Here is a 21,232-nt window from a genome sequence, read left to right as displayed (position 1 = left end):
AGGTAAACACACACACACACACACACACACACACACACACACACACACACTGCGGTTTGATGGTGTAGTGGTACCGCGCTCGACAGCGGAAGTCCGAAAATCCCCAAGGGTCTTGAGCTCGATGAAGTGATCGACATAGTGTCACTTTTCAATCCTTCGGCGACGGGAGTTGCGAGGGGCGAGGGTGGGTGGAGAGGCGTAGGGGACGGGGAGGTTCATCTGTATCACTACCACCACCATATCATCATCAACAGGGGGTCTCGAGGGGCGCGTTGTTTCACTCACACGCCGTCTCTAGTACTTATGGTTTCTCCTAGCAAGCTCCCAAGCAGTCATCCTTCCCATCCCAAACATCCCTTGGTAGATTCTGTCGACTTTTCCATGCCATGAGTTCACCCGCTGGCGTCCCTTTCTTCGTCTCTATCGAAGGTTGTCTCTTGTAGCGCAAGATCTAAGAATATGTATATTTAGACCTTGTTGTAGCGACTTCCTCGTGCGTTGCGTCGGATCAACAACGGAGAAGCCTGTTGAAGTTGTCTCCGAAGTATACTGCCGCCTCACCCCCATACAGGGATGCAGATCCGAGGGGCTGACGCTCGTTCCCGGGAGTGGGCCCAGGATAAATTTTAACCGAATATTTTCACATTAGAGGACCTGGTAACCGACGACTGCACACCCAGTTTCGGCTGTGGCCTTCCTTGGGGAGACGGGACTGCTCGGACAGACAGTCTAGGGAACGACAACAACAACAACAACTGTGATCCGGTGACACAGAATAATCGACATAAATTTTCTTTCGATGGAGATCTATGGGAAGGCAAAAGGATCGTTGCCAACAAATGTAGGGTTTCGGGTTTCCAGTCAGCGAAACTATACGCAAAAATCATTGCACACACACAGATTTTTCACGCAGATGCGCAAACTACAGGTGTAACCTAGGTCCTAGATGATATAGCCCAACCAGTTGCATGAGACCGATCGCAACGGATGCCTACACTCTGACAGCAGTATTCCCAGTGCGTTTGCCCACTGGCAATCAGGTACCAACATTTCTGAAATAACAAGTAAAGGGAAATTATATGTTCATGTCCATACAGTTTTCCGTTGCGATCGGTTTCATGCAACTGGTTGCGTTGGTGTGCGATTTGTCGTATGGTAACTGGAATAAAAGACAGGCAACCACGAACTTACTTCCTTTCCTGTATACTACAAGTAGGTAGAAACAATTAGTTGAATGTATAAAAATGCATACATACAATCAATGCATCAAAGCTTATCCCTCATAGCTTCTGACTTGTTATACTTTCCCTGAGATGGCCGCCATTAATATGAAATGGCGACTGCCAATACCGATATCAACCCCATCAAAAAGTCACGATCCTAAATATCAAAGAGGACCCCAATAAATCACTCTGCTAGATGATGCTCTGACAGCTACACCAGATGACAGGTATCGGAAGGTGTTCTCCCTAAGCCCCGAACCATGCAAGGCCTAACTCCGATAAGGATCTGCACAGAGGCAGACTAAAGACGACGCAGTAGCAAGTGAAATATTATTTCTCATCCGACTCGAATGCTCAGCCCGGCGACGCGCGCCGTTACCGGCCAAATAAGCGTGTCACTGTCAACGGCCAAATCAGGGACGCGTCCCCTACCCTTCCCTCCCTCCCGCTAGCTTTTCATCCTGTCAACCACGCTGCTATTCTCGGTAACATTAGGGCAAAGGATCTATGGACCAAGAATATACATACAAATACATATACATACATTTTATATTGAATGTTCATGTATTGCACATATAGTGACAAATGACAGGTACCTGTTTGTAGTGGTCCTACAAGATGGACAGCAGAGTTGTCCATGTTCATGACCCGTCAACCCCCTCACAGGTGCAGGCCTGAGGGGCTGACACTCGGTCCCCGGGCTGGACCCAAGATCTCAATCAACTTCAGCTGTATTTCTTATACCTTTTCATAAATGGGGAGCTGACAACCGACGAAGAGTTTCCTCTCCCTTCTACTTTTACCTGATGACGGAACCATCAATACAACACAAAATCCAAAGTTTTTTCCCAGAGAGCTCTTCTGTGGGGCCCCAGGTCTTCCACTTCGTGAAACTTGTGGCAACACTTATCGTTATTATTATTATTATTATTACATATGGATATATTCTTCCACTCCCCACACATTTTCTGTATTTATGGCCAGTTTTTCTGCTGCGTACTCATTCCTTGTGAAGAAGCCCTACAGTGCGAAACTAGTCGAAGAATAAACTCTTGTTCTAGTTGTGTGTTTTCCCTCTACTCTTACAACCTGTCAGAATGTCTTCATATTTGCAATATACAGTATATATATATATATATATATATATATATTTGTTTGTGTTTGTTTTTGTGTGTGTGTGTGTGTGTGTGTGTGTGTGTGTGTGTGTGTGTGTGTGTGTGTGTGTGGTGGCAAAAAGAAATAAACATATGAAGACTGTAACAGAGAACCATATGAGATGTACAACAGAGGGTAGAAGCAAAACTCGTGGTGAGGGAAGCAAGGAGGAAATCAAAAGTAAGGAAGCGAAAATGAGGGGGTGAGATGGGAGAAGGAAGTTAAAGGGTGCTGGTCGACAGACGTTAATGTAAGTAAATGCAGGAAGGGGAAGATGGGTGGAGTATTTCAGGAGTTTGTTGAATGTTGGGGAGGATGGAGAGATTTTTTTGTCATGGCAGTGAAAAATCTTTGGAAAATGGCTGCAACGGGAGATTTGAATGATAGGAAAGGTGATGCAAAAACAGTGAGAGAGATGAAAGCCGGTGAGGCACCTGGGCTAAGGGGTTATCACACTGGGCTAATTTTCCTCCGACCTCCGATTAATCGGTGGTACCGCCCACTCCCAAAATCTTTTCCCGCTGTAAAATCATTGTGGCAAGTTATTCTGTTTTCTCAGCAAAAATATATAGCGTCATTTGATATACTGGAGAACAATTATTTTCCTCCAGCATATAATCAGATTCCTTCCCGAAAGCTGCGGGATGCGAATCTGCTCCAACAGTCGGATGAAAATTGGCCCAGCGTGCACCTTTAGATGGTTCTCATTTGGAGTGTCTGACGAAAGCAGTAGTTATTTTGGATTGGCTAGCGAGAAGGTTTAGTACTTTACTGTGTTCCAAAGAAGGGAAAGATGCCAGTAGATTGGAGGAGTGTGTTTTGTAGTTTTAGAGGGATCAGTTTGGTAAGTGTAGTTGGTATGGAAAGTTAAAAGGATAAGTAAAGGAACAGAGGCAGTAATTTGGAAAGAGCAGAGGAGGTGTAGTAAGACAGGCATGCACAAAGTTCTTGATAAAAGCTAAGGATTTTTTTTGGGGCTTTTGTGGATTAGGAGAAGGCTTATGGTAAAGGAGCGAGTAGTATACTTTAGGGATGTAGAGTAATTTGAGGTGAAGCTGGAGCTACACCAGGGTTGTATGATGTCGCCATGGTTGTTCAATGTGTATTCAGATGGGTGGTGCTCAGGAGCCTTTTGGAGCTAGTAAGGGGGTAGGGGAGGAAGTGAGGAAGGGTCATTTGTTCTTTGTGGATGACGCTGCAATTTTAGCCGAATCAGTTTTGTGATTTGCGAAGTGAAGTTTTTTCCCTTTTTTTAATTAAATGTTGCCCGTGTGTTACACAGTGCATTATTAATATAAATATATATATATATAAATATATACATATATATATATATTTATATATATATATATATAATTAAATCACGTTTGCGACCTACCCTCGATGGTGCTCCGTTCATTGCACAACCAAGGATGTTGACAAAAGGGAGTTACTTTCTATCTGGAGGAAAAAAAAAAAAAAAAAATCCCAACAACATGAAATACGGTCTCCCATTGTGCACCCGTCTCCGAGTTTCTTGCAGTTCCAAAATTTTATCTCTGACGGAAAAAGCAAAGAAATGTTGCGACTAAAAACTAAAAATCTCCTGTCCTCAAGTCGTCTTCAACGTGTTCAGACATTCCATCCAATCTTCTTTGACAAGAGTAATCAATGAAAGGAATGGCTTGAGACATTTGTTCTGGTGATGCAGGCAAGGTCATCATATCAAGACAGCAGGACAGGACTCGTAGCAATGGTTTTAAATTCGACAAATTTAGGTTTAAAAAGGAGATAGGCAAGGATTGGTTCATCGTGGTTAACGAATGGAATAGACTTACTAACCACTAGTTAGTGAGCGCTTAAATAAGTGGTTGTTTTAGAATAAGATTAGATAACTTTATGGATAGGGATAAGAGGTGGAAAGGGACATTAAACTAAGCCTTATGGTCTCTTTCAGTCTCTTCCATTATGTAACTGTATGTAAAAATGTGTACAGTAGAATCCATCTTCTGTTGTATGAGGCTAAACAGATCCAATAGTCAGTAAAGTGTGTGATACACCAACAAAGTCTTGGATCACGTGCTAGACTCGTGATCGACAGATACTACCCTCCCGAGTGAAAGTTCAGAGTTCGTATGTGACACACACACACACACGACCTCCTTGCCCACTAGAGCTGGAATGCCGGCTTGCAGTGCCGTGATATTTTTCACCCCTGCGAGGGGAATCGAACTCAGACCGCTGAGTTAGCTGTCGAGTGTAGTACCGCTACAACAAGCCATGTGTGTGTGTGTGTGTGTGTGTGTGTGTGTGTGTGTGTGTGTGTGTGTGTGTGTGTGCGCGCGAGCGCTTATATTCCCGAATGGGGCACAAGCAACCGATTTATTTTGGCCCATGTTATGCCAAGGTGATCGGTTGACGGTTTGTGATTTTGGACGATGGGTTTCCCCGAATCGTTACACAATGACGCACTTCACATTTTCTTCTGGCAAATGTACGTCAGGTGTCTTTATGAGCTTCAGGGCAGGACCCCATCCGGTCAACATCATAAATATATATATATATATATATATATTCATATACTTATATATATATATATATATATATATAATATATATATATATATATACACACACATATATACATTTAATTATATATATATATATATATATATATATATACACATACACACACACACACACACACACACACAAATATAAATACATATATATATAAATATACATATATATATATATATATATATATATTTATACACACAGACACACACACATATACATACACATATATATACATATACATATATATATATATATATATACATATATACATATATATAAACGCCACATTAACATGTGAAAATGAAATATGGTTGGAAAAAAAAAATGATGGACCATTTCGACTCCGAAGACATTGAGGGAATATAAACATCAAGGTCTAAATATACAGGTCAGACCGTTGGAATTCTTCTGCGCAGCTTCTGACGTCATTTGGCTGAGTCCATTTTCTCTTTGTGATACACTGAAGAAAACTGTGAAACGCCAAGGAAGACAGGAACTATAATATTTTATATATATTATATATCATATATATTATATATTCATATATATAGACAGGAACTATAATATTTTATATATATTTATATATATATTTTATATAATATTTGTCAGAATATAACTAATTGCGTGGAGCAGTGCGAGCGAAGGCAACGTCATTTTTGAACGACGGACCAGTTTCAACTGACAGCTATAGGACCCGCTAACCCCACTTTGAGCAGCCAGGTGACGTTCACGGGCCCGCTGCGCCAACTCCCTCGAAATTCGGTCGGAAGTGGTTAGACCTTATATTCTTAGATCTTGATAAACATGAACACGTCTTCACAGACGATTCATTTTCTTTTAACTACGTCTATCAATTTTCCAATGTTTTAATTTGCATACAAATATGCATGCATGCATATATATATATATATATATATATATATATATATATATATATATATATTATTATATATATTCTATATATATATGTCTATAAATAGGGCTTTGAAAAAAAAGGGTAGGGTAGCAAAATATTTACACCATGATTTAAAAATAAGATATTACAGGTCAACAGCGGTTGGGTTGGGGAGGGCGAGTTTCAGGTGTAAACTGTGTACGAAGGTTTGTGTTTGTGTTTGTGTGGGGGTCGGGCTTGGTGGAGCGAAGAGGAAGGAAACACGACTGATCTGATCAACACCAGACGGATTTAATCAGCTGGTGGGACAAACCGTTGAAAAAGAGGTCTCGATTGTTGGAACCCACTTCGTTTACAGTCTGCCCTTCAGCTGAATAAACTCGTTTGGTGCTAGCCAAGGTGAAATACCAAAGCTTAATATGCGTAGAAGGGAAGGCAATGCGAGTACAGACGTTGGAAACGACGGTTGAGAAGGAGTAGTTTCTCGAAGGGAGGGAGGGAGGGAGGGAGGGAAAGGGGAACAGGAACGTCGAGGTAGCGTTCGCTTGGGGGCTGACTGACTGAGTGCTTCGCGCACGTCAACACGCTCAAGATGGGCGCGAAATGTTTGACATTCGTTATGTCAAGGAGACCCTCGTATAAACTCACGACGGTTATGGCTGTACGGTCGATTTATGGAACCCGGAGGGGGAAGACACGCCAGAACTAATCATCCATCTTTACTGACAGAAGACTCTTGCGATAATGGACATCCTCTTGGCTCTAAGGTGGTATATTGGCAATGTCGGCCCCGACAGCACCAATAAACCACGAGAGAATGAGGGAAGGAACATGAAAGAAAGACCTGTGCAGTGCATGTGGGGAGGAATAAATGCCGTGACGGCCTCTGTGGGAGGCAGTGGCTAGAAATGGGACTAGGGGAGAAAAAAATGTTGAGCGTTAGAGAGTGGCATTTATATACTGTTGCTCCGTCAACAGTGGGCTATTACCGAGCTTCCATATACACAGATCAGAATTCGGTCGGCGCGCAGGCTCGTGACGTCATGTCGGTCACAATTTTGAGTGGGTTACGATGCCACATGACGACGACAGATGACCATGACGAAGTCGGTTGAAATAGAGAAACTTAAAGATTAGAGTGCACAACGGGAGACGGTTTTTTTTTCAAAACTCCAGAGTAATTAAGCATTGCCAACCATTCCCACGAAATAGTTTTGCTATTAGATTTTAATTTATGCAACAAAAACGCTGTTTTTCAACTCTGAAAATATCGTCTGCACTTCGAAAACAGTTTCGGGAATCTTTGGAAGTGTGACGTTTGAGTAGTCAAACATCGCCATTCACACGCCATTGGTAAACATTGAATCTATTGGATAGCAGCTGTGGGAAATCATTAATAAAGCATGATCTACTGTGTAGCTGTCGAGTGTAACAACGGTAAAGGAATGTACCAAAAAAACCAACACTCAATAATTTGGATTCCCACATCTTTACGACTAAGCTTCGAACACCTGTTGATCTGCCCATATTGTATTTCTGATGTCTTGAGATCCTCCCTTATAATATATAGTATCCTAACATATATGAATACAAAAAAATCCAATCAGAAGGTTCCCTTATAAAGTATAAAAGTCCCTCAATGACTGCAGAATATTCATGAAGGCATATTACAGAGACGGGGAAATATATAAATATTTTAGCTTTTTGGTCACGAATTTATACGGTTACATCCTTTAATAGTCCAATTTGACCCATTTATGACACAATAAATGTTCTCATAATTTTCATATCTTAAAAAAATAATTTTGGTTGATTTTTTCCTCTGCATGAGTACCGATTTCATCTACATTCGTTCATGCAAGTTATGTCTTTTTTTATATATAAGAGGGCTTCATAAAAAGCGTAATTTTCTCAGTTATTGCCGAGGTAGCAAAAGTCTACACATTCTATTTTGTCATCTCTTATGGTCTAGTTAATTACTAAAGAAATTTAGGGAACGTTTCGCGCATACGAGGACCCCCCCCCCAGCCAATAGACTATAGGCCTAGGTAGCCTATATAACGCACATTTTGTGAGTTTGCACATATCATAAATATCCATAAAACGTGTAGCACTAACAATCAAATCATAAATGCACGCACATATAACGAATACATTTGACATGCACACATGAAGATTTGTAAAAAAAAAAAACGTTAGGTTAAGTAAGGTTTGGTTCATAATTTGTGCAGGTCTAATGGATTTGTTAGTTTGCCCAATTATGAACTCATTATTATTGCTGCACATTTTAATAAATATTCATAATCTGTGGAGATTCACAAAATGTGTATGACAGCCTACACAACTGACATGCCTAGGCCCTATGGAGCTGAATATGACTGTTCCAACACTCTCAAGTTATGGCTTGTGTGTTGTTTGCCTATGCCTACGTGATATGAGACTAAAACTGTCATGACTGGCACAGGCCTATGGCTATCACCTAGATACTTCACCCCCCTCAAATCCTGGGCAGCTGTTCACAACACGGTCGTCCAGCCTCTTCTGGTAGCTTAGAAGTGCTGGGTGGTGACCGCATCGCAGTCTGGCCAAGTGGACTCTGTCCTTTCGTGGGAGAGAGGATTCAGAAGGGTGGATATCAGGGGGTCTGGCATGCAGCAGTGTGTTGTCTTTCAGTGAACAGTGTTGTGAACAGTGAACAGTGAACAGTGTTGTGAACAGCTGCCCAGGATGTAACACTTCACCCCATACCATACAACACATAATGGAAGACTGCATTATACACAATCATGCACGCAAACAACACAACATACACTCTATAAAGGATTTGTGGGAAAACCCAGTTTCGGCTGTGGCCTTCCTTGGGGAGACGGGACTGCTCGGACAGACAGTCTAGGGAACGACAACAACAACAACAACAACAACCCCCCTCAAAAAAAAAAGAAAAAAAAAAGAAAAAAAAAATGACCCCCACCCCACTCCCTGTCCCGACCAAGGGGGTGGGAAAGCAAAGTTATGGTTAGGCCTATGATCACAGCACCAATTCATTGACTAGGTTAACACTAAGAATAAGATGATGATATAGTTTCGCCTGAGGCCTAGTATATCCCTAGACATACCAGTCAGTATTCCCTATTCTTTCTGCCCTGTATCCCTTCTTTTCCTCTCCCTGACCCTCTTCCTCCCCACTTTCTTCACTACGGACTTCCCACTTTCTTCATTATCGTCAAGGTCAACTTCGGCATGTTCAGTCATTTCCAAATAATGTTTGACGTTTGGCATCGTACTATGGGCTCAAATATGTATGGGTGGACAGATAATGAACGAACTCCAATGTCTAACTCCTCTTCTTCGGATTCAACTAAACTCTGCGACATTTTTCCATAGAAACCACGAATGCGTACATGATAATCAATTCTAAGGAGCTACTACCTTGACACAATGTATGAGTTCCACATAACAACGTCGAGACTGTACAAATTCAAACCGGGCTCGATGATGACCAACTTAATAGCAAGCAAAAAAAAAAAAAAAAAAAAAAAAATTATATGACGTTCCGCCAATGCATGATGAATTGCGGCTACGCGTCTTAGGGATCTTCGGAAATTCGCTCTTATAAACACATATTTCAATAAAAATTTGTCTATTACGATGGAGTCGACTGGGACACTTTACAAAATTTCTAAAAGGGAGTGGGTGGTTTAGAAAAATGACTTCATCTATTGTACTCTGACCTTTAAATGAAAAGTAAATATCAATAAAATGAAAAGAAGCAATAAAAGATCTCGTTCCGGCTAGGTTGGCAGGCCAACACCAACACACCTTTTGAGTGTGTACGTGTGCATGTGTGCGTTTACCAAACTATATTTACCTAACTGTAATCTACCCGAATGGAGCTACGCTTGACGGGTGTCTTTTGCTCTCCAATTGTAGCACACACAAAATATAATAATAATAATAATAATAATAATAATAATAATTATAATGGGACTACCTATCTCAAGGCGTTATCACGCTGGGCTATTTTTTCTTCGACTTTCGGGAAGGAATCTGATATAATGGAGGGGGAAAAATCATCCAGCATATCAAATGACACTCGATGTACTTTAATTGAGAAAACAAAATAGTATATCACAGTGATTTCACGTCGGAAAAAGTTCAGGAAATGGGCAGTACCGTCGATTAATCGGAGGTTGAAGGAAAATAGGCCAGTGTGATAACCCCTAGATAAGTCTAATAAAGTAAACAAACACACACAGAACTGGTTCAACCGAAGATGTGCGTCAGCGAAAAAATGAAAGGCATGGCATGGAGAAAATGGAGAAAGAAAAAATAATAGAACAAAGTAATAATACAATAACTTTAGAAATAACTACGCGAGAATCCGAAGGTACTCGTAGGGAGAAAAGAAACTTTGGGAAATTATGAGTGACAAGTGTTAAAACGAACCTGAACTGGTTTTTTTTTTTATAGTCTTATCGTTCGCAACTCGAGTGAGTTCGTTGAGTAGAAAAAACTTAGGCTACAATCTTTTACTTTTCAAATATCCAAATGTCAAATCACCATTGCGTCATATACTGAGAAACTGAATGACAAACTAGAAGTTAAGCCTATACAAATATTAGACACATTATTGAACTGTCCCTAGGGAAGTCTAGAAACCGTCTTCCTTTCAGATTCACATTTGACGGGAGTTCTGAATGTGTGACGGGGGCTTAAGAATCGCCAAGCTAAACTTTTCATAAACGAAGATTAACGTGCGAGTGTAATGGGATTGGGAGAATTATGGATCTAAATAAAATCGTCTGGGGAGAGTGTGAATAAGACAAACATCTCTCTATACTTTACAGGAGAGACAGAAAGCAGCACATATTCGAGAAGAACCAACAATGCACTCAAATCCAGATTTGACCACAAAGTTTTCATAACCCAGAATTTATTGCCATCATTAAATTCACATCATCATATATCCACGCGCGAACTTAAATATTTATTTTTATGTAAAAATATGTATATGCATTCTGTATCTTAGGGTTGATAAATATTAGAAGTATCATTTGCTGCGTATGTAGTTACAAGTACGAGTGATTCTAACTGCTCGGTTCTAGCGCCGGAACTCCTTGGGTCTGCCCTCACATGGAATTAAGGATTCTCAAGCCGGAATTCGCGGGATGGTTTACAGGGGTGACTAGAGAAAGATGATTTAAACAGCTGCACTCCTGCATGTGCAGTATCACTGTACATTATATTTTATGTTAATGCTCAACTGATGAATAGTCATTACAATTTGAATAATTTTATATCCATTATGGTACCTTGGTATATCTAATTAGTCTTAATAGATTACTATTCTATATTCTGTGTCACGTTAATGGGGGGTACGGGTCGATGGTCTGATGGCTCTCGGGGTGCGTAACGGGGAACCTGGGCTGACATCCGGGCGAGGCAGAATGCAGGTCGTACTCAAGGTGGTGGGGGCGAGGCATTGGAGTCGAGTTGGCCGTGTGACCCAGACTTACCTTGTTGCAAGGATCTAGGATCTCGAAGAGGATTGGCTCGTTGTCCACTAGTATCTCGTTCCGGTATCGTTGTTCTGCAAGAACAGGAAGAACAGTGAACGAACACTGAACACAATCATTGGACTTGAGAACTCGGAAAAAACATCTCTCTCTTGTTGAGGAAGTGTTTTCTCTTTTCTCAGCTGAATAAAATCGCCCGGCGAAAGGGTAAGCTCGACTAGACACGCAAGTATCCTTCTCTAATCTGTCTTTGTTGACGTTGCACTTCAAAATAAATCACTTCTTGTTGCCACAAGAGACAAGTCGTTCTGCCAAGACCAGACCTAAGAGTATTTGCAGAAGAGTGGGGAAATCGAAGTTTAATCACATTTTTATGATACTTTACTTGTATCATAAAATGATACAACGAAAGGATTAAAGCTACCTCGATTCTCTTTTGTTCCTGCGTTACATTTCTAGGTATTTGGTTCTATCCTATCTAATGCCAGATGATTTGATTCAGTTAAGGGAGATCACAAGGTATAAATGAATAAAAGATCAGAAATTGAATTAACTTACTAAAGTTAGAACTTAAAAGTTTATAATTTGGCACGCGGTTTGCCAATAACATGAAAAAGAATTTGAAGATATTCATTATGGATAATAATCTTATTTGGTCTGATTTAAAGACAGTCTTGAAACGGCAACAACAGTGTCTTACAAGCACTACAAAGAATAACGTCATGACGTCACCAAGGGGGCCGGGGAGTCGTATCTTTACAACATAATGATGAATCACTATTTCAAAGATTTGCTCGTGCGAAAATAGGTTTGAAAACAAGGGTTCTGAACCTTTTCATTCCATTCCCCTTTTCTTCATGAATTCTCAGCATCCTTATGGCTCCCCTTCATATATATCCCAAGTCCCACCCCACCAAAAAAGGTGGATAAATAAATGAATAAATATGATAATAATATAATAATAAAATGTTGATGAAGAGAAATATTTTGCTCTTATAAAGTTAACATTTATAATTATCTTATATTTCATAGATTTTTGTGACATGTATAATTCAAAACAACAGGCCATGGCGCCTCCTAAATTCTTGATCCACCGGCTGAGAACAACTTTTTCGAGAAAAAGAAAAAATGAAAGAAAGAAAAAAAAAAAAAAAAAAAAAGTAAATAAACTAATACACCTACCCTGGGAGAATTGTAAAGATCAGTGAGTTTCTCTCTCTGTTCATGAAATTCTCTCTAAGTTTTGATGAGAGAGCCATTGCTTGGCATGCGTTCTAAGGGTATATCAGTATAGGTTTCAAACTAAAAACAATTTCCCCCCATTACTCACTCAGTCAACAAGATAGAAAACCCATAATTGGCACGCAAGGTGAAGGGGAGGAGGGTAATAGAATAAGGAAAAAAAAAAAAAAAAACTAAACTCACGGGATCCTGCCTGTAAGCACGCACGCATGCATTACCCGTGGATGCACAGTATTTGTGATTATATAGGTGCAATGTACGGGTTTATACACATGTCAAGATGTATTTTCATGTAAAAAAAAAATGGAGAATTGCAGTGCCATGTATTCATGCGTCGTAACTGGCCTTAGCCTTGTGTCGACCAGCGACGACAAATATAGCCATGTTGACACCATAGAGCAGCCACCAACGGTGTGCGTGTTTTTATTGTTCAACATATATTATTTATAAACGGCTCTTGGCTGAAGTCGTGATCCAGGTCTTACCTGCTTGATGGTCGTACTCCCCGATGTAGCGCTTGGTGAGGAACCTGACGATAAGAGCTGAAGAGACAACAGGAAGATAATGAGTATTACGAACGCAAGGTGCCTATACTCATCATATATACAAATACAGCATCTTTAGTAAGACACACACACACCTACATATATACAAGTGTTACATTCTTGCTCTTATCCAGACCTACACTTATATAAACACGTAGGCCTACTTTCGCGCACACACGTACATGTATGCAATTACGATATCTTTGGTAATATTTCCTTATCAAAATACGTACTTATCAATGAGTTTATACAAACAAGTGCTTGTGTACCCTATGGCCATACACACAAACAAATATTCATAACGCGCGCGCGCGCGCGATAGCTACATTGTGAGAGGGTTGTAAACGGAGAGTTGGTTACTTTGAAAATATGAGGTGCTTGGCAGACATAATTCAGTTTCAGAGCCGGAAGATCGTTATCAAACTTGTTAAGCTTTTACTCAAAAGCGGATGACATACTACAGGAGAAAGTTCTGTGGATGATGTATACTAAGACCTGGAGAAAGCCTTTGGTAAGGTACTTCACAAACGACTACTGTGTAAAGTGGAGCCTATTGGAGGGCCTAAAAGGAAGTTTTTTGGAATGGATGAGAGAATTTCTAAAAAAAAATATATATATATATATATATATATATATATATATACATGTTTGTGTGTGTGTGTGTTTATAATGAGAACGGTAGTAAAGGGCGGGTCATCAGGACAATGGGAAGCCATTGGCGAAGTCCCGCAAGGCTCAGCACTGGCACCCGTAATGTCCACGATTTACGCAAATAAGAACTATGAAGGAGCAAAGGGCCGTGAAAAAAAGAAAAAACAGAGAACAGCTCCAAAAAGAAGAGGACGAATTCGGCCGCCCCTCTAATGTAAGGGATAATGGGTTTTGCGTATTTTGTATATGCATACAACTGCCTCCTTTCACCCCAATCACCACGCCAACCGTTTGTCCCTAGCAAAATGAACCTATCAGAGCTCACATACAGAAACACGAACCTAGGGTTACCTTGGGTGAGGTCATTTGGACAGGAGCGAACGCCTCTCTTGCCCCTCTCCCCCCTTTTGTACCTCTCCTCATTCCCTTTTCGCTCCCTTTGTTTCTATATATATTTGTTGTTCCTTCTGTATATTTTATGTACCCTGAAGATGTCTTAAAAGACGAACACGTTCGATCTTCCGTCTGTTTTGTTTCCCATACAATACATACATACATACATATATATACATATATATATATATATATATATATATATGTGTGTGTGTGTGTGTGTGTGTGTGTGTGTGTGTGTGTGTGTGTGTGTGTGTGTGTGTGTGTGTGTGTGTGTGTGTGTGTGCGTGTGTGTGTGTGTGAAGAGTTGCAGTCCAGGAACTATGTTGGAATAAAGCAAACACTTCTATCGTCGAGTCAACGGTTATCCGAATCGGACCGTACGGAAATGGACGAGGACACGACGCACCGAGACAAAACCCCCTTAAACAGGACACAGGGTCACGATTCCATACATTAAAGGTGCATCAGAGGTAACAACCAGGATACTCAGGGACACGAACGTACAGGCAGCACATAAACCACGTAACACTCTGCATCACAACCTCACCAGGGTCAAGGACAGAAGCACCCACCTAGCAGGCGGGTGTAGTGTACCGCATTGGCTGTTTGGATTGTGATGCAGATTACATAGGAGAAAAACAGAAGAAACTAGCAACCAGAATTGAAGAACACAAGCGGGCAGTTAAACGGCAAGATACAGCCTCAGCACTCTACAAACACGTTAACGAATCACAACACAATATTGATTGGGAAGGAGCCACAGTGGTACATAGAGACAATTCAAAGAAAAGGAGACTATTCTTAGAAGCATGGACCACAAAAGAAGTTAGCGTAAACAGGTGCATAGATTTAAACCCAATATACCTGGGCGCTAAAAACGCAACATAAAGTGGCCTCATTTCAAACCACGTGAGCGTGCAAGTGCGTAGTGCACTTTCAAGTGTTGCACAAGTGGCATTTTATTTTATTTTAATTTTATTTTATTACATTTGATTACACTGCATTTTATTGTATTGTATTTTACTTTATTGTATTGCATTTTATAGTATTGTATCTTACTTTATTGTATTTTATTTTTATTTTATTGTATTATTTGTAAATTAAATGTATGCACAATTGGGTATGTAAGGTGGTCTAATCGTCCGGTACTCACAGCGACTGGTAGAGGAGGGAGACCCGGACAGCTTCGGCATTTCGGAATACCTCTCCCAATTCCAACCACGGACAGTATAATAGCTGTTTGAACACTGTGTATTTTCACAACCCTGAGGGCGGTCGGGCATTAAACTTCCAACCTTGAGTCTGGTGTTTACGCTTCTCCCCCTTTCAACATGGATCCCAGACTCCAGATCTTCGCACACACATATACATATATTACAAAAGATTACGAAGGCCGAGCAAGCCGACAGGAGACCTTTTGGTTCATGTCTAGGTCGGGTGTGAAAAAAATCATAGTAATGATAAATAAAAACTATAATAATGTAAATAATAAATAAAATACATAGATAAATGCATAGATATAGTTAAATAATAAACAAACAGGTAAATAATAAATTGATATATAACTAATAATAAATGAGAATCAAGCAAATAATAATAAACAAACTGACAAAGTATAATAAAACAAATAATATAAAATAAATGATAGTCATTACAGCATCTTGATTAGGTGTTTATCTAAATGATTCTTAAAGCTTCGAACTGAACTACATTGCACTACCTGTGCAGGAAGTTTATTCCATTTATTAACTACACGGTTGGCGAAGTTGTTTCTACCCACTTCCAAATTAAATCTATTTCCGGACAGTTTTGAGACCATTGCTTCTTGTCTGATTCTCATTCAGTGTGAAATTTTGTCACTTTTGATGTCAGTTTCCTTTAGAATCTTAAAGACCTGTATCAAGTCACCTCAGTCTACGCGTTTGTTTAGGGAAAACAAATTCATATGATTTTAGTCGATTTTCGTATGATTTATTTTTGATATTTGAAATCAGTTTTGTGGCTCGCCGTTGTACTTTTTCCAATCTATCAATGTCTTTAATGAGATTCTGTGACCATACGGAAACAGCATATTCCAAATGTGGACGAACTAACGATTTATATAGCTTGTTAATGAGTGATGGACTTTTGAAATCAAAAGATCCCGCAATCAGTCCTAGGATCTTATTTGCTTTCTCAGAGGCAGAAATACACTGCTGGGATGATTTGAGATCGTTACTGATAATTACACCTAGATCCTTTTCACTATCCACTTTTGTTAACGAATTACCAAATAACTTGTACTCGTACTTACTATTATTTTTTACCTATGTGCATTACCTTGCATTTACTTGCGTTAAATTTCATTGGCCACTTTTCAGACCACTGCTGTAATTTATCTAAATTTTCTTGCATATCTAATTAGTTTAAGTGATAATTTGCCATTCCGCACAGTTTTGTATCATCAGCAAATTTGGAGACTGTAGATTTTAGTCCATGGTCTATATCATTTATATATACTATGAATAGAAGTGGCCCGAGAATGGAACCCTGAGGAACTCCACTCGTCACATTTTTCCATCCAAAAGTTTTTCCATTTAAAACAACTCTCTGTTTTCGTTCATTCAACCAATTACTAGTCCAACTTAATAGGCTACAACTTATTCAGTGTGAAGCTAATTTAGTAAGTAGTCTTTCGTGGAGGACGGTATTAAAATTCGAGATAACTGTGTTGTAGAATTCGAGTATGTCACGCAAGAACGTTTCCGTCTGAAACCATGCTGGCTATCATTTATCAAACAGTTACTTTCTAAATGATGTTCAATAGCATCTCTGATGATAGTTTCCATCAATTTTCCTACGATTGAAGTCAAACTTATAGGCCTGTAGTTATTTGGTTTCTTTTTGTCACCTTTTTTGAACATGGGAGTAACGTTAGCTAGCTTCCATTCTCTTGGGACATCTCCGGATATGATGGATTTCTTGAAAATAATTTCTAATGGAACAACAATCTCATTTTTCATTACCTTTAAGATTCTTGGATGCCAACCGTCAGGACCTGGTGTTTGATTAACTTTGAGTCCCTCTATACACCTTTTAATTTTTTCTTTTGTTATATTTACCGTAGTAAGTTTACCCTAGACTTTTCACAGATTTCAGTTTGGAGTTCATTTGAGGTGCTTCGTTTACGAATACTGAGCTAAAAGAATTGCTTAGAATATTACACATTCCTTCATTTGAATATTCAAGTTGACCGTCAGCAGATAATAGTGGACCAATGTGATTCCTAACAACTTTTTTATCTCTAATGTAACTATAGAATTCTTTGGGATTCTCTTTGGATTTATCAGCGATATTCATTTCGTATTGTCGTTTCGTTGTTTTTTCATTGTCTTTTTTAAATCTCTCTGTATTAATACATAACTTTGATAGTCATTTGATGCACCTGAGCACTTACATTTCTTGTAAGCCTGTTTCTTTTAAGCTACACTTTTTTCAGTTTCTTTGTCAAGCCATTTTGGGCGAGCCTGATTTGGGGGACGTCTGTCCTTAAAAGGAATGTAAGTATGAATCATCTTAGTAAGCGTATTTTGAAATATTTCCCACATCTGATCTACAGGTATTTCGGTTAATTTTGCCTCCCAATCTGTAAGCTGAAGCTCCTGACGTAGTCCTATGGACTGAAACACAAGTATCTATTCTATTTTTTTTATCAGTTTGAATCTAAGTTGTGATCGCTATTTGCAACAGTTTCACCGACTTCTACATCGGTTATCATGCTTTCGCGGATAGTGATCAATAGATCGAGTAAGTTTCCATGTCTTGTTGGCTCTTTTAATGCTGAACCAAGCAATTGTCACCGAGAAAATCAATCAAGCGACTACCTATATGGCCATGTTCAAGGGTCATCCAATCAATGTCAGTAAAATTGAAATCACCCATTATCAATAAATCCCGGTTGCAGAAACTTAACAGTTCTTGAAATAACAGTCTGTCGTCTGCCAATGATCATGTCTTTGGCCTATATATTACACCTACATTAATTTTTTGCCCATTTGTTTGGGTTAATTCTACCCACAAACTATCATATGCATCCTGTTTCACTTTCTCTAAAACACAAACATGGACATTGTTTTTAACGTACAACAGAACACCCCCACCTTTCTTATGGTTTCTATCCTGATGAAAGTGTTTAAATCCCGCAATATTAAATTCAGCTTCAAACTCTTTACCTTTTAACCATGTCTCGGTTATTCCTATCATGTCAAGATTTTCGCTTTTGACATACGCCTGTATTTCTTGAAATTGGTTCCTAATACTACGAGCATTAAAGTTTTAAGGAACTCGAGATTATTTCTTTTTGACACGTTCTGAGTTTCAATATCACATTATAATTTTGTGTTTTATTGGCACCCCGCTCTATATTGATATTTGGTCATTCATTGACATTCAATGCCTCATCAACATTTCTCCCATCACGGACGCCAGGTCGCTCACGGTCATCTGATCTCTTTTGTACACTTTGTCCCCCTACGTCACCGTAGTTCACACCGGCCCCCCGTCGTTCATTGTCATTGTATATATATATATATATATATATATATATATATATATATATATATATATATATATTATATTTATATATATATGTATATAGATATATATATATATACATGTATATATATATATATATTATATTTATAAATATATGTATGTATATATATATATATATACATGTATATATATATATATATATATATATATATATATATATATATATATATACCCTGTATATATGTTGGTTATAGCAAATTAGGTATCCATTTAGAAATTGCAAGTGATGCGTAATTGGAAGTGTGTGTGTTCGTATGCGTGTGTAAAATATTCTTGAAGATTCTGTGAAGAAGTATATTTCATTTCCTGTTTACTTATTTATCATTTCAATTATTGTAATGTGAAAGTGGAATGAATATGAAATAGATTATCATTATAATTTATACAATATTAACTTATTATTTCGAATGTCCGTTGTTTTCTGTGTGAAAGGGAATAAATGAAATTAATTGAGAAAATGGTAACCGTAGGAATAAATATGCCCAGTGAAGGGACGCGCAGTTGTTAGCGGTTGTTACCGAGTGAGAGGTGTATACGTAGTGATCAAATAAACAGTGACAAGGAACGTAATATTTCTTTATTGCTCACCAACCTATGCTGAGTGAGTAAAGTTTACGAAGAAAAATTAGACGAAAGCGCTTTACTTTATTAAGCTTTTCTTTCCCTGTGGTAATCCTTGCAGACTTTGCTACATGTCAGCGCTCATTATTGCACACACACACACACATACACACACACACACACACACACACACACACACACACACAACTCGACGGCGCAGTGGTACCGTTTGCAACAACTAATCCAGCTGCCCGAGTCAGATTCCCGCCCAAGGCTGAAATAATTTCAGCATGGCTGCACTGGAGCCGGCACTCCAACTCTCCTGGACAGCATTACCAGTGGATTGGGAGTACAAGCAGTGATCTCTCATCCGGGAGGGTAATAGTTGTTGATCACGGTTCCAACACGTTATCCATGACACACAGAGGCGCACACAACACTGAGTGCAAAGTACCATACGCGTTATACGTTACGTGTGTCATACTAGAGAGAAGTACAGTAGCGTCGTCGAAAACTCACCACTCTTGCCCACTCCAGGGGCCCCGAGGACAGCAATTTTCACTTCGCTGAGGGACGACTTTTTGCGGCGCATTCCCCGGATGGCGTTGGACGTCATCCTGGAACGAGAGAGATCTAGAATAATCTTCAATCGCTACTAGGAACGGATGAAGGTATGATTCGGACGAAACATCCCGTGGAGTCACGGTCGATATACTCGAGACGAGTCAGGATTCACACCAAACCTGAAGGACCTAACGAGACGTTTTGGATTATTTTCCTGTACAAACACACTAAGGCATAAAAGAAGAACCAACGAGATTATGTTACTTACCCATTGGTGGTGATGGTGGTAGCCTCGGGAAATGACAAGAAAACCATACCCTACTATATATATACAGTATATATAAATATATATATATATATATATATATATATATATATATATATATATATATATATATATATCACTTAGACAAAATGTTGTAGCACATTTGTATGATAGGTGGGGTGCGTTCGAGGTATTTCTGGACAAGTTGAACCATTTATCCCCTAACATCAAATTCAAGACAGAATGGGAAGAATGTCATCAGATCCTTTTCCTAGACATTTTAATTAGAAGGATTGATGGAGAATTATTTTTTACAGTTTATAGAAAATCCACCCATTCGGGTAGCTATCTCCACTTTTTTAGCAACCATCCCGACAAAGTCAAGAAGAGTGTTGCCTTCGGGCTTTTCTTGAGAGCGTTTAGGATTTTTAGTCCCAGATTCTTGGACCGGGAGATTTACCTCATCAAAAGGCAACTTTTGAATTTGGCACACCCGTCCTGGTTCTTGGAGCAAGGCTAAAGCCAGGCACCTTAAAAATTCAGTTCCCACCACACAACCCTCTTTCAAAGACGTTTTAAAAATCCCCTATTGCAACTCCATCAGTTCTTCTTTTAAATTAATTCCCAACAAACGTCTCACAGTTGCCTACCATTATCCTAACACGGTTCACAAACAAATTGTTACTGTTCATCAAAGGTTAAAGGGAAATGAGTCCCCAGGAGTGTATAGCCTTCCTTGTAAAGATTGTGATTTAGTGTACCTTGGTCAAACCGGAAGGGATCTTAACACCAAATTAATGGAGCACAAAAGATCCATTAGGTACGCCCAGGAAAATTCCGCTGTGTTCCAACACGTCAGTACCAAAAATCACAGTCTTGACTGGGATAAGGCCAAAATTTTGTTAAGTCCAACTGTAGTTTTAGAAGAAAAAATGTTGAATCAGCCTTAATCGAAGAATGTCCGAACTCGAACATCTCCAAAGGTCAATGGTCCCCGGACATAATCTCACGGCTAGCTGTGAGCCGCTTGGTTAAGAATTATCACCCTCCTGACCTCACTTCCAGCCC

At 39.4% G+C, this 21,232-nt stretch overlaps 1 protein-coding gene across 5 annotated transcripts in view; it reads right to left on the bottom strand.

The window, feature by feature from the left end:
* LOC143022075 (ras-related and estrogen-regulated growth inhibitor) overlaps positions 1 to 21,232 on the bottom strand; it is a gene marked incomplete at its 3' end in the record, with an annotated part of 67,174 nt that overhangs the window by 11,424 nt on the left and 34,518 nt on the right. For 4 of the 5 annotated variants that reach the window (XM_076180033.1, XM_076180044.1, XM_076180025.1 and 1 more), the window contains 3 exon segments: positions 11,348 to 11,421; positions 13,075 to 13,131; positions 19,855 to 19,952. In XM_076180033.1, coding sequence (XP_076036148.1) covers positions 11,348 to 11,421; positions 13,075 to 13,131; positions 19,855 to 19,951 — 228 coding nt within the window. 5 annotated transcript variants of the gene reach the window in all.

This window comes from Oratosquilla oratoria, chromosome 3, assembly GCF_046742065.1.
Source record: "Oratosquilla oratoria isolate Oo_2021 chromosome 3, ASM4674206v1, whole genome shotgun sequence".
NCBI classification, from domain to species: Eukaryota; Metazoa; Arthropoda; class Malacostraca; order Stomatopoda; family Squillidae; genus Oratosquilla; species Oratosquilla oratoria.
The sequence above is the reverse complement of the archived record's forward strand: the minus strand, read 5'-3'. Positions and strand labels throughout refer to the sequence as shown.